The sequence below is a fragment of the Tachysurus vachellii genome, chromosome 3, assembly GCF_030014155.1.
Source record: "Tachysurus vachellii isolate PV-2020 chromosome 3, HZAU_Pvac_v1, whole genome shotgun sequence".
NCBI classification, from domain to species: Eukaryota; Metazoa; Chordata; class Actinopteri; order Siluriformes; family Bagridae; genus Tachysurus; species Tachysurus vachellii.
The window spans coordinates 6,497,437-6,519,889 of NC_083462.1; the positions used below are offsets into that span (position 1 = coordinate 6,497,437).

Below are 22,453 nucleotides of genomic sequence, written 5' to 3' on the forward strand. Positions count from 1 at the left end.
TCTATTTAAAATTCTTAAACTAGAAAATATATTATATTAATTTGATATGATATTTATTTTAACAGCATAAAAGTAGAACCTGTTAGTGATCTGTGAAATGTTTGTTCAAAGTCCTGTTTGAATAACGGGGCACGGTGGCTTAGTGGTTAGCACGTTCGCCTCACACCTCCAGGGTTGGGGGTTCGATTCCCGCCTCCGCCTTGTGTGTGTGGAGTTTGCATGTTCTCCCCGTGCCTCGGGGGTTTCCTCCGGGTACTCTGGTTTCCTCCCCGGTCCAAAGACATGCATGGTAGGTTGATTGGCATCTCTGGAAAATTGTCCGTAGTGTGTGAGTGTGTGAGTGAATGAGAGTGTGTGTGTGTGCCCTGCGATGGGTTGGCACTCCGTCCAGGGTGTATCCTGCCTTGATGCCCGATGACGCCTGAGATAGGCACAGGCTCCCCGTGACCCGAGATAGTTCGGATAAGCGGTAGAAAATGAGTGAGAGTGAGTGAGTGTTTGAATAACTGACTAACTTAATATTTTCAGATTCTTGGGTGCAAAAACTTTTGAGAACGCCTCTGTGAGATAACAGCCTTCCTTACGTTGCCCGAAAAAAGGGACCGAATTTACGTCCCGAGCCGCACAACGTTCCCAACAACCTGCAACTTCCACTTAATTAAACAGAGTGGAGAAACCGAGGAAGAGATCTGTCTCGTTCCACAGCTTCTTCTCCTCATACTGGAAAGAGTGTGTGTGTGTGTGAGAGAGACGTGAAACCAGACATTTCAGTCAGCAAATAACATATTTGGCCACTTGGCCTGAAAAATTCATAGGAAAAGGAGTTCAGTGCAATCTTTTCTCCCCACTGTGGCTCCTCAACCCCCTCTCCTTCCTCTTTCCTCTAACCATAACTGCTGGTTAGAAAAGAGATCCCGGAGACACAGAGTCTCATGGCCGCTTGTTTGTTTGTTAGTCGGCTGATCTTAACATGGAGGTGTGTGTGTGTGTGTGTGTATTGTGACTCTGGAGGATGAGGACGAGAGCCTACATTGTAATTAAGAGACCCTAAAATAGGCCAGCTGCAAGTCCAGGTTTTCCACAACCACTCTGCACACTTGCGACTCTCACGGTCCGAAGCACTGGGATTCATCTGCTTGTGCGTTTGTGTGTGGCTTTGTGGAAGGGAGGAAGGGAAACTGAGCTGATTATGGCTGTCACTGGATCCTATTTGAGAACTACTGTAAACATACTCTGCATTCCTGCACTGTTTTCAATACGCTTCCATCAACTTTACTTTTCCGTTCCTCCCAATTTATTCTGGTGAGATGTTTCTATCCTGATGGAAGTGGTCTCTGAGTGTAAATCCGCCCCCTCCAAACACCCCCCCTCCATATGACTCAACGGTTTTGGCGAAGATGAAAAAGACACAAATCATATGTGATGCCCTTCACTGTCGCTGGATATCAGTCCATTTCTACACCAATGCGGGGTTTAGGAGCAATGTGTTATCCACCAGAGCTTTCCTCCACCATTGTCACTGTTCATCCTTTCAGTACTTGTATTCCATCAGGCACTGAAGATCATGGTGACTCATCGGCTTAATATTACACTTTATGTTGGGATTGCTTCTGTACCTGCACTGGTGCATTGGTTCCCACCAGTCCACCAGGACAACATGAGCTTTTCAGACCAAAACTATAATAACCACAAAGAAATGACCGCATAACCCTTGGTGTTGCCAACATCAGTTAATTTTTTTCCCCATTCTTTGCTGAGGCACAAGAAGCCATGCAATTGTGGCTTTGTGTTTGTTGTAGCTCTGTTGCTGAGTGATCAAAACTACCCCAATTTTCTATCTACCAGCTGCATACCAGGGATCTCATTTGCTACTAAACGATTTAATGTCATTTTTTCACGAATTTTATTTGCTTTTGAGTGCTCATTCTCTAACAGACCGATGTTTCAAATGAAATCATAAAGGCCCACCAGAAGACAGTCTGCCACTAACGATTGTGGTCTCTATGTCCTTAAAAGCAAAAGGGTTATTTTCTTTTTCCAAGGATGAAATTAATGTATCCTAATATACTTCCAGTACCTCACAGTTCTTGATGCTTGCCATAAAATACTTGCATCAGAGATTGCACATTGGTTATTGAAATTGGACTAGTTTATTCCATGTACGTGTTACGAAATGTACATTTGCATGATTGCTACATAAAAAAATATTATAAAGAAAATGTATTAAAAAGTATTTTGTGCTGTTGCTATTGAGTGGACACTTGCAGCATACCTGGAGGGAGATGCACGTTGCTCTAAAAAGTATTTCTTAAAGGAACACAAAGCCCAACATACTGCAGGCAGCAAGACATTCTTTTGATCGGTTTGTTGAACTATGTAAACATGCCAAAGTCATAGTTGGTTACGTCAAATTTAAAACTTCTCCAGACTGCAATGCCTCTTGGGCAGGTTCTGCTCCTGAAGTGTACAGTTATAACAAAGCAATGGAACGAGTTTTAAGATAGCAGTGGTGTTAGTGTTTGCTAAAGGAACTAGCAAAAAGATTGTATTAAAAAAAACTGTTGGAATAGAAGCATTGTGAGGGATCTTTCCAGAACATGCTAATGCTGCTAAAAACAACCAGCACCAACCGCAAAAACAAGGTGGGTCCAGTCTATATTCATACTTCCTTAACCACAGAGTGTGGGGAGTAGCCAGAAATCTGTCAATACTTGGTGAAAAAGAGAGAGTGTGTGTGTGTGTGTGTGTGTGTGTGTGTGTGTGTGTATGGACAAGATTAGAGGAGAACAAATTCCACATTCGGCATATGGCTACCATACACAGTAGATATCTATAATCCTGCAGCATAAAATACAACTGAGGCTGAGCTCCTAATTATGTAGATCAGCTCTTCAATTTGCAGACAACCATAAAAGAATGCTACGATAAGATGGCGCCAGAATATACGGAACGTATTAGACGCCTCTGTCGAGACGTTCATGAACTTCACGGCCAAGATGAAATACTATTAAGCGATTGTGAAATATCACTATTTAGCGTGAGGTCATGTGATTATGACAAACAGAGAAAACTTTGTGAGGTTGAATTATCAAGTGAGCTAAAAAAAATGTAGTAAATAAATAAATAAATAAATCACCGTCATATCAAGTTACCAAAAAAAAAGAAATAAATCCACCAAACACACACACTAAAAAAAAAAGGTGGGAAAAAAAACAGCACACATAATCACTGATAAACAAGTTCCCGCTTGTCCTTGTGGTTTTGAACCAAAGTGAGGAAATCCACACACGAGTCTGTTAGTGTTAGCATTAACAGAGGTGACCTAACAGGCTCCACATGCCTGGCCTTGTCTTCCAGATCGCAGAAATCAGTTGAAGTGGAGTGAGCAGACCAGCTCCACCAGCTCTGCAACACTTCAGCAACATCTAGCATTACCCAGAATGCATCGTTGCTGATACACACCCAGATTCACATGTTTAACTATACTGGACCAAGAAAGAATCAAAGCACAGCCTCAAGCTATAAACAACTTCAAACTGATGGCTCTGGGTTAAGATTTCTGACATGAAATCATATTCAAAAGTAATGTCCTTTAACGAAACTAATAAAAGATTTCTGATGATTTTTTAGTCATATTCATGCAGTTTCATAATCTTTACAACTGATGCTAGCTAACATAAGAACCTGTTAAATTTTCTGGCAGGATTTTTTTTAGTCAAATTGCAACAATTTCCACAATCTTTACTGCTAATACTAGCCAGCTAGCTAACATATGCTAACCTGATAAGATTCCTGGAAGGATTTTTCAGACATATTCGGATAGCTAAGACGAGCTAACAATTTCTGACAGGAGTTTTCAATCATATTAATAATTGGTCATACTGCTACTGCTAACATATACTGCTAACTCTGCTAACTCAATTTAAATTTAAGTAAATCCAACATCATATTTAACATCCAGAATTACAACTTAGCAAAACAGTTAGCAATTTTTCTGAAGAAATATGAACATGTCTGCTTTCTCTGGGAGAAGACGAGACCTTTCCTGGCTTATTGTATCTCCAGCTGTTGAGAAAACCCTCTCAGAGGGGGGAGATTTGCTTCATTGTTGTAGCTTTGGAAATGAATCCAAACTTCATACTTTTTTGTTTTAGACATGTTTAACACAAAGTGTACCTCAGCACAGCAGCGCGAGTGACTGATTTCTGTGGTAAGCTGCGTTAATTTGGTTGTGTGACTATAAACAGTGTAAACAATGAATATACACGAGGTAAGACATGGCTATTTAAAGTGGCCGCTCCCAGCGCTTTGCCCGTCATCGCATCGGAACCGTGTTTGGAACCGAAACTTGAAAATTCTGCACGGTTCCGGTTCCTGTTAAAAAACAGAACCGGTTCTGAATAAGAACCTGTTCTCGGTTCCCAACCCTATAGATAGCTAATACAGGCTAACCTGATAGAACAGAAGAAATAAAGCCTTAATCGTGTCACATACATTACATAACAGTACAATTATTTTTTCACGTATACCAACATTGGTTGTGTCGGTCAGAGCACAGGGTCAGTCATTATACAGCAACCCTGGAGCGGAGAGGGTTAAAGGCCTTGCTAAAGGGCCCAACAGTGGCATCTTGGCAGTGCTAGGGGCTTAAATCCCAATCCTCCAATCAACAACACAGAGACTTAACCGCTTGAGATACCACCACCACTTATCGGATATTATTAATAATAATAATAATAATAATAACAACATTTGATATACTGACACAAAGACACATATGTCAGACAGGTTTTTTTCACCAAGTTAAGCTTCATTTTATAAGGCATTTGTGCTGTTACGATTTAGAGGAAAGGAAAAGACTGGCTTAATCTAAAGATCCTTAACTTTAAAGACCATCACATGCACCTTCTTGACACAGACAACTTCATATAATTCCAAGTAAGCTTAAAAACAATTACGGTGATAATATACATAAACCGTTATCAGAGATTATGTATCAGAGTCATTTAAAAACCATCCCAAACAACTGAATCTCAGCTGAGAATCTCAGATTGAACTCACTGCTATTAAACAAGATAAATGAGGTCATCAAATTGGCACACCAAACAGCCAGACTTGTACATGCTGAATCATGTATGTGGTGACTCTGAATAAAGGCAGGAATTGTGGTCTGTGGAGTGAGAATTCCTTGGACAGCAAACGACAAAAACAAACTAATCATTGAAATGAATTAGAGGAGAAATAAACCATGTTTACTTATATTTATCAAAGCCTAACGCCTGGCAAAAACAAGCCCATGAACCGCATAAATGTGGTCACAATGAAATTAAAGAGCAATACATGCAGCAATGATGAAACGAAACTGAACACACCCTCGGTCATATTTAAGCGTAAGAAAAGCTGCGGGTCATCAAAAACGTGGAAAAAGTGGGGGTAGCGTGTCAGTTTCCACTCCATTCCACCTGCACTTCATTTAGCATCCATGTACGGCCATTCCCGCTGACGGTACAGCACCTCTTTATGAGACGGACCACACACAGACAGACAGAGACACACCCGCTGAGGATATTTTACAGAGCTACCGCAAGCATGGCACAGGAACAAAGTCAGGAGCTTCCCGTGGAGCAGCAGCTAAGCAACAGAACAGGAGGAGAAGCCGAGTGCCTCCTGTTACAGCCTGATTAATCACCTCTGAGCAACTGTTCACCATATTCAGCAAAAGATAAAGGTCAAAATCTGCTGGCCATTGTGCACAAATGACAAAAAAAACACTTGAAATGCAAGTCAGAGGATGAAATGTATCTGTGCTCCAAAATAACTACACACACAATGTACTTGGACAGTTAACCATCATGGGTACTTCAGTCAAAATATCATCAGTACCTTTCATTAAAAAAAGCTGTAAAGGTAAATAATATTTATAGCGATTATATTTGATATACCGGGGGCACGGTGGCTTAGTGGTTAGCACGTTTGCCTCACACCTCCAGGGTCGGGGTTCAATTCCCGCCTCCGCCTTGTGTTTGTGTGGAGTTTGCATGTTCTCCCCGTGCCTCGGGGGTTTCCTCCGGGTACTCTGGTTTTCTCCCCCGGTCCAAAGACATGCATGGTAGGTTGATTGGCATCTCTGGAAAATTGTCCGTAGTGCGTGATTGCATGAGTGAATGAGTGTGTGTGTGTGTGTGCCCTGCGATGGGTTGGCACTCCGCCCAGGGTGTATCCTGCCTTGATGCCCAATGACGCATGAGATAGGCACAGGCTCCCCGTGCCCCGAGATAGTTCGGATAAGCGGTAGAAGATGAATGAATGAATGAATATTTGATATACCTTAATCAGCTTAAACCTTTAAACTCAGCTAACGTAAGCTAACCTGATAAGATTTCTGACAAGACTTTTCAGTCAGATTCATAAATATTCATAAATTTCACTGCTATTTCTGGCCAGTTAGCTAACATAACTTAACCTGACATGATATCTGAGAGGATTTTTCACTCACATTAATAATTGTTTAATGATCTCCACTGCTAACTCTGGCCAGTTAGCTAACACGAGCTAACCTGATAAAAGACTAAGGAAAGATTTCACCTTCTTCACCAGCACTAGCTAACTAATATGAGCTAACCTGACAAGATTTCTAACAGGATTTTAAAGAAATATTTATTATAACTGGTCACTGCTAAAGTTATCCATCTATACAATATACAACATTCATTCGACATGAAGTTAAATCTAGCTAGTTATTATCTAACTGAGACCAAATCCAATCATTTATGGCAAGTAACGGTTTTTCAGTAACAGAGACCTAAGGCACTAAATGAACTCAGTAAAAGTTGATGAAAAAGCAGTGCTACAGCAGAGCAAACATGCTAATCTGGCAAAATTGGTGTGTGTGTGTGTGTGTGTGTGTGTGAGAGAGAGAATAATTGTGGAAGCACTGCTAATCCAGATGAATCAAAAAAACCACAAAATAGCGTCTGGCCCGAGAGGACATTTCTGGCTGACTGGGAATTTTTTGAAGGAGATCAGCACTTTCACTGGAGAGAGGGAGGAGAAAACGAGCTCTGCAGCCACAGGAAAGTGGTCCCACAGCTGTTTTTCTTTCCCTCCTTCAAAAAAAACCTATTATTAATAACACCTGCTGTTTTGTCTGATCTCTTATTAAAGAAAAAAAAACCTGTGCTTTTAATTATAGAGCCCCTGGCCAGAGAATAGAGAAGAGCTGCTTTTGCTTGAATATAGAACTTTGTAATCTTTTCACTCCTACAAAAAGCAAAACAGCATTTAAGTAATGGTTGCACTTTGTTTTTTAGTTTAACTAAAATGTTGTAGTTATGCTTGGACTGTTCCCCAGGACAAAAATAACCACCGTGGTGTAGGGGTCAGGACGAGACCCGACTACGAGCTGAGTAATCCTCTGATGTACTTACATAACAGGATGGAGAAAGCACGGAGAGGACCATGTGCAGAAACAAACCCTTACACAGAACCATTGAAAAATATCATTTAATGTTAAATGCTGGCTGGGGAGGGGCACGGTGGCTTAGTGGTTAGCACGTTCGTCTCACACCTCCAGGTTTGGGGGTTCGATTCCCGCCTCCGCCTTGTGTGTGTGGAGTTTGCATGTTCTCCCCGTGCCTCGGGGGTTTCCTCCAGGTACTCCGGTTTCCTCCACCGGTCCAAAGACATGCATGGTAGGTTGATTGGCATCTCTGGAAAATTGTCCGTAGTGTGTGACTGCTTGAGTGAATGAGAGTGTGTATGTGTGTGCCCTGCGATGGGTTGGCACTCCGTCCAGGGTGTATCCTGCCTTGATGCCCGATGACCCGAGGTAGTTCGGATAAGCGGTAGAAAAGGGGTGCCAATACTTCCCCCACCGTTTATAAGTGCGATATTAACAGAATTTGAGTGTCTGCTAGTTCATTTACAGATGCTGAAGTGGAAGTCGGAAATATAAAACACGTCTTTACATCAATGGGTGAAAACCACTTGTGCTCCTATGTTCGACTTTTCTTTTTTTATTTATTTTTTTCCCCTCAAACACCGACCTCTATAGTTAGTGTTTTAGATTTAAAAAGGAAATATGTCTGCATGCTGATAATAATTTATTCAAGAAAATAATCAATCAATAAGCTATTTGCTTAGCTTTGCTTAGATTAAATAATTCATAACCATTTTAACGTTCTTTCATTTGAAGTAAATATTTAAATGATACACATTCTGTACAAGATTCTAATCAAACTGACAAAAATCAGACCCTCCAGGACTCAGAGATTCATTTCGCGACAGCAAAAATGAACACACCATCAAGCAGAAGTGTGAGATTTTTAAAATAACAAAGATTTTCTGTAGATTTGGGTCCAGACAAGGATTCAGCCAAAGCCCTTTTCCATTCACGTGTGTGGAACATGAGTACCGCTTGCAATTTGTCCGGGGGAAAAAAAAAAAAAAACGCAAATTTCGAGAAAGAAAAAACAAAAAAACAGTAACCTCAATCTCGGCCGAAACAAACAAAAAAACTGCCACTACTGAAATCTCATGTTACACAGGATCTGTGTTTAAACAAACAAAGTGGGCAAAAATTCCACCTCTCCGGCATGAGGGAAGACGAAACACTTTTTCTGTGTGTTGTGAACACAGTGGGGCTTCATAAAGCCGAGAGTCAGAGATCAGAGCAGGTCACGTCACCCCTAAACTCCCTCCTTGACTTCCCCTCGCTCCCTCTTTCTCCCTTCCCCCAAACACTCCTTCGCTCTTAACAGAAAGAATCTGAGCAGCGCTTTTACCCGGAGCTAATAAACCGTGACAAGTTTACCAACTGGCATCTTGAAAAGTGATTTCCTGAAATTTACCAGGCTGAAATTGGGGAGTTTTCCAGTAGTGTTAGATTAAAACAGTTTTAAGCCAGATAGGTGGGAAAAAAAAACTCACAAAAACATCGAAAACTTAAAGCGGCATGTTAAATTCTTGTGAATGGCAGAAATGACAAAAAGGGTTATGCACTTCAGTGAACAGGGCAGAGTTTCCAGAGCAAAAGCTATATTACTCCACAGTCTGATGATTGATCTCTATTCTAGTCATGCCAAGCTTTTGTCTCTCAGTAATAGATTTAGGATTTCCACCATTAAACTCCAGCCAAAACAATCACTGCTTCATACTCTTTCACATAAGACATGGACTGATAACTGAATACGGATAGAGGGAATATAACACTTTGGGGTCAGAATGTTCTAGAAAAATAATCAACCACAGGTCGGTGAGATGCAGGTTTTTCCCCCCTCACCTCAACGTTTTCTGAAATCTAGTAATTCTAAATTCTTATACAACATTTAGTAAATTTCTATGTATATTTAAAGTGTCCAAATCACAGAGAATCCAACTATGGCTAACGTTAAATCAATGAAAATTCACTGAAAGCAAAACACAGAGACTTCAGAATCCTAGTAGGTTCTAAAGGCTCTAGTGATTTGAGCTCCGTTTCCTGAGGCACCAGACAAACAACAAATACACACACACACACACACACGCACACTCCTAAAAGCCTCTCTGAAGTAACTTAAACCTGCATGGCCCACACTGCTCTGTGGTTCAGATTTTTTTCACCATTTTTCCCCTCTTTCTGCAGAATCTGAGCTTTTCTGGTTTGTGTAAAATTTCTTAATATGTAATTTCCTCTGTAGCCAGAAGACCACTGAAATTCTCCAGGCTTTTATATTTTATATTCAGTGCATTCTGTATCGCATGAATCCCAAAACTAACCTAAACAACCTTCAGGACTTCCTCAAGAGGCGGCCCAACTTCAAACGCTCCAAAAACAGTGATAATTCACATCACTTCATTTACATAACCGTCATCAGACCTCTTTATTTGGATGTTATTTGAATTCTTATCTTAATAATTATTGCAGTCTAAACTGTGAGAGGAAAGCTGCCAACATCCTCCGGCAACGTGCAGATGTTAGGTTACATCTTTACACATGTTACGTCATCGTTAATTCATCACTGTTGCATCTTTTTCCACTGTATGTTGTGTGTTTGTGTGTCGTTATGTCTTAACACATCACTGTTCTGTCCTTAGGTATAGTTATAAAATCTAAGTGCATCGCTGTCAAATCTTTGCGCAATTCTGTCATGTCTTTGCGCATCACGTCCACATTTACATGCATCGATCTTAAGTCTTTATTCATCATTATGTTCCTATGCATCCTTCTCAGGCTAGCATTAGCTCAGCAGTGTCTGTTTTGTTAAACACGGTATAATTAAGACTGTGGAAAACAGACAGACGAGCACGTGAACACAACGGAACTGAAGATAAAACTCTGTCTGATTAAAATAACACTTGCCAACGCTGGTTTTAATACATATGCGCCTTTGTCATCTTCTTCGCTCTGCTAAACTCAGACTAATTACCGCTGCTTCACCACATGTAGCAGCGATCAAGACGTGCCATGTGGCCTTAATCAGTCTAATATCGTCAATATGTAACTGCATTAGACTGGTTCAAGTACCGGTGCTGACAGCACATGGCAGAATATCAGAAGATCAAAAAATACTTTTTAAAATATGTTTTAATCCATATGTTTGAAATCATAATAGTCAGAAATAGAACAAGAACCAGCATATGGGGGAAAAGTACAGCTTTGATTTGTTTGTTCAGATGATTTACATTAATTAGTTTATGTATGTTTGTGTGTGCGTGTGTGTGTACAAATCCTTGTGTAACTTGTTTCCATAGAAACCACTGTCAAAGCGATAGAAATATAAAACTCCTTCTCAAAACACAATCAGAATTCAGAATTTAAAATCGCTTTAATGCACGTTGTTGTAAAGCGACAAGGCAAATGGAAATGTCTGGAAATGTCTGCTTCAAAACAAGTTTCTTATTTCTCTGCCCCTGTTTGTTGATTTGTCCCAGAATCTCCTCTGTACCTTATGTGCAGCCTCATGTGTTTGCTCACCCGTCCTTCCGCTCTTCCCTACAGGATGCACATGGAGGAAGACAAGATTTGGCCTGTGATTAGTCATCACCCAGAGATCTGTCATGTGCTTTTCGCCTCTCGGCCCATCACAGGCCAGAACAGGTGCTCTGTAACAGGCTGGGCTCAGTGGAAGTCCCCGGTGAGGGGTTGTGCAGGGGCATGTCTGTGTCTTAATCTTACCCTCAGCGTTACGTCTCTCTGAGTCAGTGGTTACTGCGATGAAAGAGAATGTCAAAGGCCAAGAGAACGGAAATTGATCCAGAGCGCTTCAAGGTTTGTCTTTTCTGGATAAATAAAGGAAGTCCCCAGCATTGAGGACAGGACGGAGCCTCGGATCGAGGAGGTGGAGAGAAATAAGAAAACATTTCAATCTTAAAATGAATGTCTCATGATGTTACTTCAACTTGATTATAATTTGAGTCTTGACAAAATATTATTAGATGTTAGTTTATAGTAATAATATTTCTTATGCTACAGACTGTTTAAGGTTGGATGGTTTGGCACATTGGTTACATTGACTTTTACATTCAATGTAAACAAATGAATTATTTTATCACCTCAAGTCTGATCTATAATGAGTCAGGACTCATTACTCATCATGTGTTTCAGTGTGAGACGTGTGTTTTTCCCTCTGTTGATAATCTTACATAGAATGTTAGTGGTTGTAAATAAACACCTTCGTATTTTAGATGATTATTAACAAACACTTGGAACATCTCAGAGAGCAGAAATGGGTTTGATATCAGTTTACTTTGAAGATACAAGCATTTATGTGAAACAAAAATCATTTTAATTTTTGTGTGAAAATATTTCCTCTAGTATTCTAGATAAAAACAGACGCACTTCTAAAACACTACAGATTCCTGAGTGTCTATTGTTATATGAGCTTCGATACTAAACATGGACACAACAAAACAGACACAGACTCTTTTTTTGGTCTCTAGTAGGAAGAATTAAGGAGTTATATAGTATAGTATAGTATAGTATAGTATAGTATAGTATAGTATAGTATATTGAAATAATGAATGTAAGAAGGTTATTGTACCAAAACAATGAGACGTTACACCAAAATAATGGCAAATCACCTTAACTTCAGGACAACTTACAGTAAACTCCTGACCACACTCGCATTAAAACATTTGCTTTACTGACCCTGAACTGACTCAACAGTTATGTGTGTGTCATGAACAAGAACTAGTTGGAATGCGTGTCCCCTCTGGTACCGCATAGCTTCATGTCTGATTACTCACCCTGAGAGCTGGACGCCCCTATGACAACGCACCTCATTGTACCGCGCACACAATAGACGCCAGCAGACCTGAATGGCGGGCTCGGCTATGAGAAACGGCCCGCATTAGCATGACAACACCGAGTCTATCGACCACACAGCTTGTGCTGTCATGAGAAAACGTAGCTTACGTAATGCAAATGCTGGAGACGAGACATGCTGGTAATCACTGCTGGGAAACGTTAAAGCCTACACGTGGACCTGTGTGGTCAATCGAGTATATTTATTTCTGCACTATATACAGTAGCTAGCTTGCTAGGTCTGTTTGTGAAGAGACTCATGACACAGACAGCACTTTGGGGTATTTTATTTTGTCCAAAATTACCTGAATGAAATGTTTCATGCTCACCAATGGGATATAAGCTTTTAAAATAAGATGTTGTCATCTATAAAGTACGTTTTTATTGAATTACATATTTGTGTTTCACAATAGCTACATATTCACACTTTTCAATACAAAGTGGGCGTAGCTTATCTTAAATAAATATTACCCAACATTCACCAATCAGAAGGCTGATCTCACTAGTCCCGTCTACGTAGCTTTCATCATGTTTTTTTATTCAAGTGAAAGCAAGCTAGCAATCCAAAGCTACGCTAGCGAGAGCAGGTGCTTGGCAGTCAATCACTCATGCTCATTAGAATAATAGGCCACACCGAGATGTTTCTTATATCACTCTGAAATACAGCCACAAATTAATTAATAATTGAAGTAATAAACAAAGAACGAAAGCACTGGATGCCTTCGTTCAGACAGATTCCAATATCTGTTACTGTCTTCATTTACATCTGTGCAGAAATTAGCATGTAAAGTGCAGGCAAACATCCTGCTAGGATTCACGACATGAACGTATGTGGTGGTTACGAACACGCAGAGAGACAGACAGGAGCTGCTCGCCATCTCTCTTTTCTCCGAGGGGTTTTCATGGGGCTCTTTTGTCCCAAGAAACGCTTGCCATGGCAGCAACCCAAATCTGCAATGTGGCAAACTCTGCTTACAACACACACGCGCAAAAACGCGCACACACACACACGCACAAGCAGCACACACACGCACAAGCAGCACACAAACACACACACACGCACAAGCAGCACACATGATCAAACAGATAACACTCTACTGAATACTGAACGTCATCCACACACCAATACTTTTCCACAGAGTACCACATTTGTCCAAATTTGAGGTTCAGACTTCTGTAGATCTGCAGTCACAGAGTTCATGTTTGTTAGAACAGCAGAGGTTCTTCACAGGAAGCCTAGTCACACCACCAGCCTTTCCTACAGGAAGTCACCTCCAGGACTGGACCACTGTCCTGTATGCTGTCTCTCTCTCTCTCTCTCTCTCTCTCTCTCTCTCTCTCTCTCTATCTCTCTCTCTATCTCTATCTCTCACACACACAAACTCCAGTGAATGCTGTGTAAGCCTAAAAACTGGCCCTCTGGAGGGAAAATATGACAAAGCAAAGATACAGAATAACAGTACAGAGCCTATTTGTGTGTGTGTGTGTGTGTGTGTGTGTGTGTGTGTGTGTGTGTGTGTGTGTGTGTGTGTGTGTGTGTGTGTGAAACATTAAAAATCCCAATACCTCCTCCACTGAGACTGACAGCCACTGAGGCCACACCTTCTTCATTATTACTAACAGGCACAGAGGCCACGCCTCCTTCAACTGAGACTGACACCCACAGAAATGAGAAAAGAGATGAACAGCCCTAGAAATAGATAAAAACAACAACAACAACATCTACCTTGTCTTTGGATGAAGATCCGGAGCAGCGGGTGTGCAGTGGACACGGCTTTGCAGAAGTTGTCGTCATTGTTAATGGGCAGCAGGTCTCCGTGGACGTCAGCGTAGCCGATCATCACCTCCATGTTGGCAATGCGGTGGAGGTTCATTATCAGCTTAAAGAACTCCTCGAATTTTCCAGGCTTCACTCGGTTCACAGAAAACCTGCGGAACTCCGCACCGTACTGCGGGAAAAAGAGAAGCGAGAGCTCACGTGAAGCCAGAAAGAAAAAGAAAAGGCATTTTTATGTAACACACAGAACTGATGAGTCATAACTGAGATTTTTAGACCTTTCCCCATCAACTGCAACATTCACTCACACACACACACAAGTCTACCTTTAATGTCTGTGTGAAACACTGTTTAAAACATTTATGACTGGAAAAAAACGGAGGTTAATTTCTTTCGCTAGTTGCCAACAACAGCTAAAAGCTAGACACAATATTTCTTCAGTACACGACAAACCCGATTCCAGGAGCCGACACTGCGTCTGTGGAACCAAAACAAAATCCCCACCTCTTTATTTTCTTTCTGGTTCATGTGTTTAGTCTTTAAACACTTTAAAAGCAATCTGAATCAGAGACAGAATGTCAAGCTTTTCCATAAGTCTGACAGGAACAACCCAATATTTCTGATGTTTTTATTTAACACGTATAGAGTAAATGCATCATTTCTCCGACGTCCTGCTTACTCAAAAGAGGAAATAAGTATATAAATGAGAAGAATTTTTATTCAAACATTTATGTAAGACAAACTGCATTATTATTATTATTATTATTATTATTATTATTATTATTATTATTACATACTGCTTTATTTCTATTATTGTTCTCAAACGCTGACAATTTTTATTTCTTAAAATAACAACACATCCTACTTTTTATTCCTTTTTAGTTACGTTCATTTTTGTGGAATTTTTGGATTTTTAATATTTATGTCTGACTGTTTCAAAGCTCCATAATATAAATAAACCAAATAAATAAATAATTAAATAAAAAATAAATAGGTGAATGAAATTTTAAAAAATGAAAAAAAAAAGCAAACAAATAAAAAAAAATTAACAAAATAAAGCATCTAAAGCAGATGAATAAACAGATTTAGATTAGATTTAGATTATATAAACAGATTTATAACTAAAAATTAAACACACTATGAATAGAAACACACTTTCTGTGAGGAAACATTTCTGTAGTATTTTTGGAAGGAGTCTCTAGCGTCAGCATGTTATGACAGTCATGACAGAGGTAAAGCTGTAACTTGTTTTAGTAACAGTTTCCCAGCATATTCACGATAGCTTTTTGTTTCTCAGGCTGCGTCCACATGGATCAGAATAGATTTGAAAACTGTTTTATCATTATTAATAAACCTCTTCATCAACACCTGTGTGTTCAACCGTTTTCCAAAAACATTGCTCATCCACACCGAAACTTCTGATAACTTTCCCTACATCCGTATACTGAGCACACAAACATAGGGTTTTATTTACTATCCGTCGCTTTGAATGTTCCAGGGAAAGCGAAATCATATGATCATCCACCATCTTGTACGTTTTGAGTCGATCAGGTCGCATGATTGTGTCACGTTACTAAAAAGTGTTTCTCTCAGTTCACACTACAACTTGAAAGCTAGTCTGATATGTTTTCTAGTATATGCACTTTTAACATAGTCATAACCACAATAACATTAGAAGCTATAATACATTTTTTGGTGTTATTAACTTTTCATGAGAAAAAACAAAAACGAACTTCACTGACGTTCCGTGATATCAAGTGTGACTATAAACAGATTTTAAAAAAAGCACAACGTGTCAGACTTCAGGAAACAGACAGTGTTTAAAGGGATTGTTCTGTTAAATGAAAATAATCTGCGTCAGAGTTTGGACACACCGCACCGCACCACTCTGTTGTTGAATATTTTGTTGCGTTTTCGCCTGTTCGGTCAAGTTACGAAGAACTCACTGCTTGAAAATAGGAAACGAAGGAAGAGGAGGCAGGAAAATTATAGAACAATGCAACGTGCAGCAGAAATGACAATACGAGCGCACGGGACGTCATACATCAAGACGCTGTATACAAAAGGCCAGTGCAGGAAACACACACACACACAGACACACACACAGACACACACACAGACACACACACAGACACACACACAGACACACACACAGACACACACACACACAGACACACACACAGACACACACACAGACACACACACAGACACACACAGACACACACAGACACACACAGACACACACACAGACACACACACAGACACACACACACACCATCATCCATTACTGAGATGTTCAACAACACCCACACGTCACCACTAAGCAACAATAAACACACCGGGTTGGATGAGTTTCGTTACCAAAGACAGCACAGGAGTTGAACCTGAGGTCATGTGATCATGTGACTGTTGTACTAATGTTTACTGCGTGGGCCGAAAAAACACAGGCCTCGCTTTGTCTCTCACCAAAATGCTACTCTCACAGAACTTCCCAGCATGCACGGTAATTACACTGCTCGGTAGGAAAAGCACATGAGTCAGGAACAGCCTGCGATTAGCAAATGCACATGAACACAAATGCAGGTGTGTTCGTGTGTGTGTGTGTGTGTGTGTGTGTGTGTGTGTGTGTGTGTGTGTGTGAGAGAGAGAGAGAGCAAGAGATTCTGCTAAACAAATCAACAAATCTGAAATCACACACATGCAGACAAGTTTTGTTTTCTTTCTTATTAAAGACTAAAAGATTGTTTGAGCTGCTACAAGCCCCAGTGGGTGATGTGGAATGAAAAATTTTGATATACAGTAGTTTAGACTAGAATGTGTGTGTTTGGTGTGTAACACGTGCTGATTTCATGTGCAACCGAAACAACGGCGTAGGTTTCGGTACACGGCCGTGAGTAAACTGTGAGCCGGGGGAGCTGTTTGTACAACCTGTGACCTCTGCTGCATTTACACACACACTCACAATGACACACTCACAGAGAGACACACACACTCTAAATCCTGCAATAATGCAGCTCAGCCACTGCACTGTATCTGTTGACCTACACACTAACTTGTCTTCTTTTTAGAAGGTGCCATTACTTTTGTCCTAATAGAACATTCATCTTATTTGTCTCTATTTATAGACTGGCTCTGATCTTTCAAATAAATGTTCGTTAAATTATGCGTATAATTAAAATATTCATTCATTCATTCATTCATTCATCTTCTACCGCTTATCCGAACTACCTCGGGTCACGGGGAGCCTGTGCCTATCTCAGGCGTCATCGGGCATCAGGGTGTATTCTGCCTCGATGCCCGATGACGCCTGAGATAGGCACAGGCTCCCCGTGACCCACACACACACTCATTTACGCACGCAATCACACACTAGGGACAATTTTCCAGAGATGCCAATCAACCTACCATGCATGTCTTTGGACCGGGGGAGGAAACCGGAGTACCCGGAGGAAACCCCCGAGGCACGGGGAGAACATGCAAACTCCACACACACAAGGTGGAGGTGGGAATCGAACCCCTGACCCTGGAGGTGTGAGGCGAACGTGCTAACCACTAAGCCACCGTGTCCCCCCTATAATTAAAATAAATAAGATTTAAACATATGTAAACATTTGTAAACATAATCTGATTAGTAAATCACAGAAAACTCATCGACACTTTTCTGATCTGAAGCCAATCAACGGAGGTTTATGTTAGCGAGTCAGCTTAAATGTAACTTTGGGTATGAACAACACATTTCTTGTGTGAAAGCTCCTGCAAATGTTTTACAAAAAATGAGGAACATTTTGAAGACCTTAAACTGATGCTACTATTAACGTTACCATAAAAAGTAATGCTAAGCTAACACCTAAAACTAACCTTAACCTCAATAACCACAAGGAGAGCTTTAAAGTTGTTGTTTTTTTTTTTTTATTATTAAAATTGTCATTTATTTTAAATAGTTTTACTTATAGGGGCCAACTGAAGTCCCTATACGTTCCAAACTGTCTGATTTTCTTCACACTTTAGCTTTATACGATCATGGATATGGAAACCGCTGCGCTTTCAACAGCCATTACACCTTTACAAGTTGTGACAGGTAAAAAGATAGATCTCTTCTCATCAGTAAACTTTCCTGACACCAAAAAGCCCTGCGACTCAGTTGTCTCTGGTTTCAACACTAGTGTGCTATCTGTCATTGAAATGCAGATAACTTGTGGAGATTTGAGCTCTGAGAAAGCAGGGGGAGTGAGTCCTGGAAAATGTTTCGACACGGCACTGAGCATTCTTTTGCTTCAGACTGATAGTCCTGAAAAGCAGCTCGAGACAAAACAAATAAAAAAAAAAAGTCACATCTTGGCCCCGCAGGTCTCATCTTATCTAAACAGCAGTGCCTCTCAAAACAAGAGCTCTTCCTGAGGCAGAGAGAGACAGGAACCTGACAGTGACGTCCTCTGAAATATCACACACTGTTCAGTGTGATACAAGGAGATAAAGGCTTTAGGGTAATGATGAATCTCAGAACGCGTGACTGGTTTTCGACATCCTGCCGGTTCTGACACTAATGTTCAGAAATGTACACGACGTGCAGAATTTAGCTGGGTTTCGCAATTTTAAACAAATCTTAAACATAAAAGAAAATGCAAATGAGTCTCTGCTTACATCATGAGAAATGAAATGGCGTTAAGGTGAATACGGAGAAAAGACTAGACCACCAAAACATCAAGAACAGATTTGAAGACTCATTTGATTAATTTGCAGTTTCATTTGTTTCAAAAGAATCATTTTCAATAACCAAATAATCCTTGCCAGAGTTCTGGTGATGTTTGATGATACTTTTATTAATTAAAATCAAGAAATCAAAAGTAAGTATCTACTTTAACGGGCCCTCCAGGATTTCACTGAGTTTTTTGTGAGTTTTAAGCAGTCCAGTGAAGACACATCTCCTGGAGGAACTGATTCATTTTCAAATATTCACTGAAATATTTGTTCATTATTTCTTAAAAGAAGATTTTTTAATCAAAAACCTTCCTTTTCCACTTCAGCCAAGCACAGAATCTTATTTTCCAACAGCTAACAGGAGCCCATTCTATTATATAGCTATCTATTTATTTCTCACATAGGTCTCTATTATACACTATGTTTTCAAACAGGAAAGTCTAAAAAAATTAGAGGATATGGTTGAAGTGTTGCTTTATTTTAAAACTACATTTACAACATTCCCCCAAAACCAAATCCTAAATACTACATACCACATCTCTGGTTTTATAAAGCAGGTGAGTGACAGAAAATTGAAGTCGATGTAAAAGTTGTAATTACGAACCAAAACCCACCAATTAAACAACACAGAGGATCAACCAAGGTTTATGGCAAGTAAAATTTCAAATATTTATGCTAGCATTAGCAGGTGGTTTTTCTGTACCTAATTTATTCAAACAAACATAAAAGTACTGCCTGGGAATTTCACAAGACAGAAGTTTGCCAAAGGTTCAACCCATTACCATCACCAGTGCAGGTGGGTGAAACCAATCATCTCAACACCTAGAGTCATCCCTGCAGACCAGACCCTCATGCTTTTCAGGTCAAGTCAGTTTCAACCATTCAGTAATTCACACTGAGTATATTCGTCCTTTCAAAGAGACAGCTGGTTAACCCAGACTACTTCTGTATTCAGCTCTGAACTATCTTAGCATACTTAAAGCTTAATGAGGATCCTCTTGTCTTCTTTAAATCCGGACACTGGGCCCTTTCATGGATACCAGTAGCAGCAAGCATTCCAGCCTCTGTTATGAATTACTGAATACTTCAATCAGAAAAGGGCGAAAAAAAAAAAAAAAACACGAGGCATCGTTTTACCCACCACGTAGTTTGGTCACTGACCTTCAACCAAAGCCTAAATTTTCACAGAACATGCAGGACAGACCAAGCAGACTGTTTACACGGTTTCCCCAATTCTGAACCATACCATGCATGTTTTAGTGTTTTTTAAACTATAACGCAAGCAGTGTAACCTCATAAATATTTTAGCAATAAGGGAATTAGAAGCGGAAGGATTGGGAAACTAATCTACTCCATGCTAGATGTTCAACATGGTTTGTTGTTGCATGGAATCTTACTACGGTTTTGAAACAACACCACCAGGAATTTCCACACATTACAAATGAACGTTCAAATATTTATGAAACAAATGTTATTTAATCTACCAGAGCTCTTCTTAATAGAAAATCTTCACCTTCCCATCATCAACGTAAATACACAGCAGTAAAAGGCATAGTATATCAGAATCAGAAAGATCTTTATTGCCAGGTATGTTTTCACATAACAGTACGGCACTGACAAGACACGAACGCATATATAATATAGTAAATGTCCACTGTGTTCCTGCGTTCAAGGTTCACTACGTTTAATAGGTATCGTTTCTATAGTAACGACGTGCACAGGATGCAGCATATAAATAATTATTTAAAAAGCACGTGCTAGAAGATACAGCAAAGTTGTATGTAAGATTGTGTTTATTTAACCCCTTATGGAATGAGTCTCCAGTGTCAGAGGTTAAGATTTAACTGATGTTTCTGTTACAAGCTTGATTTTTGTCTTATAAGTCAAATAAAAGGAAAAGGTGAGGGCTGGTGAGAACGCAACTGATTCTAGTTGATTCGGTTTGTTTAGTATGACGTGTTAATTTCTGAGAAATAAAACACTTTAGAGATTGAGGTCCTGTTTTATTCAGCACTTAAAATGTCGTTTTTCTGTATGGGATCTCAGACTTATTTAACATTTTGATCACTAATGTATTAAGGCTGGAAAAAAATAATTCGGAAAAAAAACTTTCAAAAATATTGAAAACGGTTTTCTGCCTTCACACTTTCTCACCTCATCTGACATTTTTACAGCTCCAAAGACGTTTGGAAACTTGTTTTGTGATTTCACAACATTTAATCCACTAGGATTAGTTCTCAGATTAAACAACACCAGGTCCGAACAAACAGCTAAGGTGGAAAAAATAAAGCGGATTAAAAAGCAGAGCGCTTTTTATAGCACTGGAACTGATCCGGAATGGAGTTGTGTAAACACAGAAGCACTATTGAGTGATTTTTTTCTCCCCAAAACTCGAAATAAAAACACATACCAAGGGTCGACAGGAAATAAAACTGCATACTCACTTTGCTTTTGACTTCCACCGCATCCAAATCCGAATGGCGCAAAGTTTGCGCCTTATTATTAAAACTCCGATTCATTTTTGCGCAACTCCACCTCGATAGTCTCACTGCGTTCCGCTTCTCAATCTGTGTATGTGTGTGTTGGTTGTGTGTATATGTGTGTTCTGTCTATATCCTGGAAAGGTAAAGAGTAATCCTAGACTATTCCGATTATTCCGATCTCCACTCTCAGAACGGTTCAACAAACTTCAGAGGAAAAAATAGATGTGGAAGGAGGGTAAAATCACCGCCCCTGTGTGTGTGTGTGTGTGTGTGTGTGTGTGTGTGAGAGAGAGAGAGAGAGAGAGAGAGAGAAAACTTTTGAGAATGACATCATGGGTGTCTCTCTCTTCCAATCCCTCCCCAAAAAGCGACCGAGCTCTGCAACGCGCCTTTACGCAGAGTAGAAAGGTTCAAAATCGGCGCAATTATATACTGCGCTTTTCTGCACGCGTTGCTATTTTTCCTCACGATTATATCTGATACTGTTTAAGCTTTACAGTAAAAAAAATAATTACATTTACTTCATACGAGTTTGTACACGTGTTTGAATTGTATTGTGGTGTTAATTCACATTTAATACAATTTGGTTTTGTACACACATCTTTTTTAAGCCTTGAATAAAGTACACACACACACGCAGACACATACACGCAGACACACACACAACTACAAATACACATTTGAATTTGCATTTTTATATTAACATTTGAGCTGACATCCAATCTCTTTGCAATCGCGTTATAATTTTGACTCAGTCGTCCCAGCATAAATTACTGTATAGTCGGCTGTATGGAGTTTCCTCTACATCTCTGTGTGCTGCAATGTACTGAATGTTTATTTTTTTTAAGCAGTAGCTCAAATCCGAGTTGAGATTAATGTGTTACTTATTTTATTGCTAATAATATATTTCATAATAGTTTTAAGAAACGCATATTGTTGTAAATCAACAAGCTTGTAATTATAGCAAAGTGTTATTCTACATTTATGTAAAAATGTGAAATGGGGATGTTATAATAATAATAATAATAATAATAATAATAATAATAATAATAATAATAATAATATTTAAAGATAAATAAGAAAAAATATACATCTTAATTTTATCTAAATGATAAACATACTTTTAAAAACAATATAATATAAAAATACTTTCTGAATTTTTAGAGATTTAAATGTAATAATAATAATAATAATAATAATAATAATAGTAAA

At 39.6% G+C, this 22,453-nt stretch overlaps 1 protein-coding gene across 1 annotated transcript in view; it reads right to left on the minus strand.

Moving 5' to 3' along the window:
• pard6gb (par-6 family cell polarity regulator gamma b) overlaps positions 1–21,511 on the minus strand; it is a 37,763-nt gene extending 16,252 nt beyond the window's left edge. The window contains exons 1-2 of the mRNA XM_060865561.1: positions 21,203–21,511; positions 14,010–14,232 (exon numbers count right to left, since the gene is read on the minus strand). Of these exons, the coding sequence (XP_060721544.1) occupies positions 14,010–14,232; positions 21,203–21,277 (298 nt within the window). The 5' untranslated portion in view covers positions 21,278–21,511. The remainder of the gene's footprint in view (positions 1–14,009; positions 14,233–21,202) is intronic.
• Between the last annotated feature and the right edge of the window lie 942 nt (positions 21,512–22,453).